Here is a 6,000-nt window from a genome sequence, read left to right on the forward strand (position 1 = left end):
CTGGGCCTGGCCCACCCTCCAGGTGCAACTAGCTTCACTAATTGCTCCCTGGCTCCAGTTAACCCTTTCACTGCCTGTGTGCCACCGCCCTTCCCAAGTTCCTAACAGGAAATGATCTGGCAGAAAGGTTTTTGAGCACCATTTTTTTCCAGGGGCCTGGACTCTTCTGATCCCCTTCCTCCTCCTCCTGCCTGCTCTGTGGTCCAGCTGTGGCGAACACCTTCAGCTCACGTCTTGCATTGCAACAGCTGAATGCAGGGGGCTGGAACATGACTGCCCTCGGTTTCTAATCAAGATGAATGAAACGCCAGGGCTACTGAGTGTGGGGGAAGAGACCACATTGGCTTAAAATCCAGCAATCCTTTCCCAGGCATCACCCAGGAGTGCCCGCTCCCCCAGCACTGGCTAGAGACCACTTCCCCTAGCCATTCCCTCCGTTTGTCTCTACCATGCCACTCCGACCTGCAGCCCAGCTCGTGGGGCAAGGAGAACCCAGCACAGTCATTGATAGAGTTCAGGGTGCTAATTAAGCCTCATGCTTCAGGGCTTAAACTGACAGTCTGAGGGATCAGGAAGGCCCCCCCTCCAACCTCTGTTTACAGAACTGCACAGCTGGTCAGGTGTATTATGGGATTATTTTTTCTTCTTCTGAATCATTGGCTATTGGCCACCGCCAGAGTCAGGATAACAGGGCATGTAGTGTAGAGGTCTGAGCATTTTACTGTTTCCCCACTCCTTAGAATGGCCTTGCTCCATTCCAGAGCCTCAGACCCGGTCAAAGGGATCAGCCATTCCTCAGCGGGCATCATGGACATGTCACTCTGAGATAAGAACCTATTGCAAGACTTGCCCTTTCCAGGGTATTCGGTCAGAGCCCCGCCCTGGTTTACTGCTTGTCGGTGCTGACATTTCTGTGTCTGTCACTATAATCTCTGCTATTCAGAGCGTGCCAGACCGCAGAACAAATGGGAGAAGTAAATAAAGGTAATGGAGACAATGAACGCTGCAGACAAAAGGGTAGCAGGTGGCAGGCTGGGCCACGGGGTGCTGGCTTGCAAACCAGGACACCTGGGTTCTGCTCCTGATGCTATCACTCCTCAGTTCTGTGACCTCGGGCAAAGCTCTGTGCCTCTGTTTTCCCTCCCACCTACTATCTGTGTTGACTATGTAAATTGTAAACTCTTTGGGGCAGGATGTGTCTCCCGCTTTGTGACTGCACTGCATCAAGTACCACAATAATGGTACGTAGCCCTTACGTCCGTAAGTCGGAAAGCATTTTACAAAGGAAACCAGCGTCCATTTTGCAGGCGGGAAAACTGAGGTACCGAGCGGGGAAGTGACTTGCCCACTAGGCCCCACTGCCTTCCCAGATGGGACCCGCATCTCCAGGGGGAGCTCAGTACCAATAATCTTTAGCGAGTGTTCAAAGAGTTACATATTGTAGGAGCTGGCTCAGGCAACCCAGAGCAATTAGAGACGGCAAAGCCCTCGTGCGCCACCCCTCCCCCAGCTGGCTTGCAAAAACTCAAGCCTCGCCCGTTTCACCAAATCCTGTGGCCAATTGGCTACATCCGTTTGAGAAATTAACCACCGTGTCCCAGTTGATTTGCCGTGGTGCTCCTGTGCACACGAGCGTTGACGTCGCTGTAACTGCCGTCGCTCGGGCGGGTGGTGTTTTCATACGTTGTGCCGACAAAGGCTGCAGTGTCGACAACAGCCTAACTCACGTAGCCCTGGTGTGACAGGATCCTAGTTTCGGTTACGCTGTAGCCTCGAGTTGCACAGGCCGCAACACACCCGACCCATCTCAGCACACGACCACATGGTTCTCAGGACACGGGACGGATGCCGAGGGCAGCTTTGCTGGAGCTGGAGCTTTCTGACCCCTCCTCCCCTGCCGGCCACTGAGCTTGAGTCCTGAGTAATTCCGCACCTTGCTGATTGCAAACGCTTTCGTGACATCATCGCGACACTCCTTCACCATGGCAACAGATCCCAACAGCTGCTAGCCCACAATTGTGCTGACAAAGAAATGCAGTGGACAAAACAGGGGACCCTGCGTTGGGCATGCACTAACATGTGCTCCAGATTCTGGGAGCCTGTGAAATAATAATGCCTACCTCTTACGTTGCACTTTCCATCAGTAGATCTCACCTGGCTTTCCAAAGGAGGTCAGCAGCATTGTCCCCATTTTACAGAATGGGGAAACCGAGGCTATGCAGAGAAATGACTTGCCCAAGGTGATCCCAGGGAAGTGACTTGCCCAAGGTGATCCCAGGCTTGTAATCACACTCTCTCTACAGTCCAGGGTTGACTTCAGACAGGACTGATGTCAAAAGAGCACAGGGAAACCCTCTGTGATATGCCTTTGGGAAGGCAAATACAAAGCATGCCACCCTTAACTGAGACAAGGTCTCCAGGGTGCAATGACACATGTAGGGAAGAGCATGGAGTTGGGTCCAAGGACGCATGGGGCAGAGTGGCTGCAGCCCACGTGTTTGCCTTGCAGCCCGAGAGCAGCTCACTCTTCTGCGGAGACGAGCCAGGGATTTTCTTGCATTAGAACAGGGCTTCTCAAACTTCATTACACCACAACCCCCTTCTGACAACAAAAATTACTCACGATCCCCAGTATGGGGGGGCCGAAGCCCAAGCCCCGCCGGGAAGCCCAAGAGCTTCAGCCCCAGCAGGATGCCTGTAACCTGAGCCCTGCCGCTCAGGCCAGGACTGGGGGTGTAAAGGAAGCTTGCAAAGCCGCTGCCCGGGATGTGCTTTGCTGTGGTTTAACAGAAAACCGTCCTCAAAGGCAGCATGGTCCAGCAGACAGTGCCTTGGCCTGGGCTCTGTTTCTTGCCCTGCCACTGAGCTGCTGTGTGACCTCGGGTGAGTCACGTCCTCTCTTTTCCCCTCCTACCTCTGTGTGTCTCGCCTTGCCGAATTAAATCGTAAGCTCATCAGAGCAGCGATTCTCTCTTTCACCCCGTTTTTTGTACAGCACCTAGCACATGGCTTCTGGGGGCTGCTGTCATAATACTAAATAACCCTGTCTCCAGAGCTGTCGCTCTTTACGAGCCCTCGATACACTTACAATATTTAAAAGAAATCATCAAAAAGGCCAGTGGTGCTGGTCGCTTGACACCCGTCACTTTCTGCTATGGCGGCTACTGTTTGTGGTGCAGTAGTGACACCTGGTGGTCAGGGTGATCAGCAATGCGCGTCTAGGGTGTCCACAGTCTGCTGGGCTCCAAACCAGCTTCCTCGGCAAGATGCTCTTTCTCAGGAGGTTCCTCCCCCACGTCCCCCATGGCAGATGTCTCTCCCGAGCTCTGTGCAGTGTCACTTGTGTCCAGTTATAAGGGGTGGGTGGAGAAGCCAGGTTCCGTTCTCTTTTTAAAGGTTGGATAGAAGCATCCGTTGTTTTAGGAACTGATTTTTAAAGGCCCCTAAGTGCTTTTGAATATCCCACTAGGTGTCTATCTACATCTTTAGACACCTAAACACCTTTAAGAGCTGACATTGGTGCCTCTGCCCAGGTCTTCCTCCAGCTGGCAGTCCCAGGCATGGGGCTAGCCGGCTACTTTCTCACGACTAGAGGAGTTCTCAGTTGGCTCAAGTGGCAGAGACCTGGCCTGGGCTTGTCAGCAGAGTTAAAGGGAGTTAGATGCCCAGGTTTCATGGGAGTTGGGCCCATATTCCCCTGCATCCCTTTGATAATACCAGCTTTGGTGCTAACGATCCTTGGTTCAATTTTGCCCATGACCATGGCCACCCTTTGTTACAACAGTCTTAATGATGAATCACGTTTTTCCATTTGCTCCTTTAAAATAACGCTACCAACATTCAACTGATATCGGTATAAAGCTCTTTGAAAGGATCATGAAGCAGACACTTTATACTGGGTTCCTTTGGCCCAAAGACTGGTTAATTCAACTTCTAGCTTTATCCTACAGCTATTAGTTAAAAAATGGAAAAGACACAATGGTTAGGTCCAGTACAAATAGGGTCAGAAAGAGACAGTGAAAAACGAACAGCCAAGAAAGTCTTGTTCCAGATCAGATGGGCAGGGATGGAAGAAAGGCAGAGATTGAAGGCAAACAGGATCCAGAAGGGAATGGAATGTTAACACAGTCAGCCAAACCACCAGGTTGGGGAAATGCATCATCCATTGTGATCAGCGTATCCTGTTGAAACAGCTTCACTGAGGAAGCTGGAATGATGTCATAGTTCTCGCTATGACAACAGTGATCAAACCTGTCCTGGACCTAAGCTAACTCCCCTAAAAGCCACCCCCCATTTTACCTCCAGGGAGGCCGTTCCTGCCTCCACTAGAATGTCTTCAGACAGTCCAAGGACAGTTAGCTCAAGACTATCCAGTCCAGACCCCATGCCTCCAAGAACGATGAATGAGGGAAGGGTGACTTCAAGGTCAATGAATCCACAATCAGGCAGTCTTCGGACAAAGAGCCCCTCTCTAAGATCTGGAGCCCATTCTCCAGATCAGTACCTCAAGGCTAAAGGAACAGCAGAAGAAAGCAGGTTCACTAGAGAGAGGTCTAGCTCCCCTGCGAAAGACCGCCCTGCTGTGAAGAAGACAGGAGCCGTTGTGATAGAAACGGGTACTGGGAGCTGTAAAGCAGGATTTGCTGGGCAGCAGAAACCCAAATCCATTGTTGGTACTTTGGTCGGCCATCTTTCAGAGAGGTCAATAAAGTCGGGAAGGACTGGACCAGACACTTTTATTGGAGAGAGAGCCCGAGTGCAACCCAATGTGGAGATCATTGAGCCTGTGAGGAATGGCATCATCATTGATTGGGAGGCAGCAGAAGTCCTCTGGAGACACATGCTCTATCATGACCTTAAGGTTCCTCCAGAAGAGCATGCTCTACTGATGTCAGATCCACCCCTCAGCCCTACCACCAACAGAGAGAAGATGGTGGAAGTGGTGTTTGAATCTCTGAACTCTCCTGGCATGTACATTGCCTATCACTCTGTCTTGTCAGTATATGCCCATGGGAAAATCAGTGGCTTGGTGGTAGATGCGGGTTATGCAGTGACCCACAGTGTGCCAGTCCTTGAAGGTTACAACTTGCCACATGCCACTGAGAGAATGGATATTGCTGGATCTGACTTGACTTCCTTTCTGCTACAGCTTCTCAAGGACACTGGGCATGCGTTTAATGAGAGGATGATGCATATTGTGGAAGACATCAAGCATAAGTTCTGCTACGTCGCTGCTGACTTTGAAAGTGAGTGCAATCTTCCCAAGGAGGAATACATGGTAGATTTCCAGCTGCCGGATGGCCAGATCATCAGCCTAGGGAAAGAGCGATTCCAGTGCCCAGAGAGATTATTCAACCCCCCAAACTTGCCCGGTGTTTCCCTTGTAGGCATCCACGGCATGGCCCAGAGAAGCTTAAAGAAAGTCCCTAAAGAAGCCAGGAGAGACATGTACCAAAATGTACTTCTCTGTGGAGGTTCCTCTCTCTTTGAGGGGCTGGAGAAGAGGTTTTCCAGAGAGCTCCTTCAGAAAGTGCCAGCTAACACCAAGCTGAGAGTTTCCTCCATCCCGCTGAGGAACTATGCTTCTTGGACAGGAGGCTCCATCCTGGCTTCCTTGAAGAACTTCCAGTCATGTTGGATTCGAAAGGAGCAGTACAAAGAGCATGGGCCGTACATTGTCCATCGGAAGTGCTACTGAGTTAAACTGCAGGCACAGGAGCCATCAGGAGAAGTGAGTTTGCACCAAACTTGTAATTTGCTCTTGGTTCCTGTTTGGCTGGTGGACAGTCATACAATTAATAAATGTCTTTGCCTTAGATGGTGCCATCCATTCAAGGATCTCAGGACACTCCAGGCTGGAATTTTCAGAGGAGCCTTAACAAGTTCGGGAGCCCAAATCCCATTGAATTCCAGTAGCAAATATGGGCTCAATGGCAGGGCAAGCATCCCCTTGAAACACAACATCCCACCACACCCTAGGCCTTAGCCCTGCTCTGGGAA

General features: G+C 51.1%; 1 protein-coding gene across 1 annotated transcript; it reads left to right on the top strand.

Annotated features, from left to right (window-relative positions):
• Positions 1–4,330: 4,330 nt before the first annotated feature.
• ACTL9 (actin like 9) lies at positions 4,331–5,698 on the top strand. Its single transcript, XM_073324404.1, has one exon. It carries the CDS (start codon positions 4,331–4,333, stop codon positions 5,696–5,698), a length of 1,368 nt encoding a protein of 455 aa, XP_073180505.1.
• Positions 5,699–6,000: the final 302 nt, after the last annotated feature.

Source organism: Lepidochelys kempii, chromosome 25, assembly GCF_965140285.1.
Source record: "Lepidochelys kempii isolate rLepKem1 chromosome 25, rLepKem1.hap1, whole genome shotgun sequence".
In the NCBI taxonomy this organism is placed as follows: Eukaryota; Metazoa; Chordata; order Testudines; family Cheloniidae; genus Lepidochelys; species Lepidochelys kempii.

Excerpts from the sequence above, each read along its gene's own strand:
- ACTL9 (XM_073324404.1), top strand. The coding sequence starts at position 4,331 with ATGTCTTCAGACAGTCCAAGGACAGTTAGCTCAAGACTATCCAGTCCA.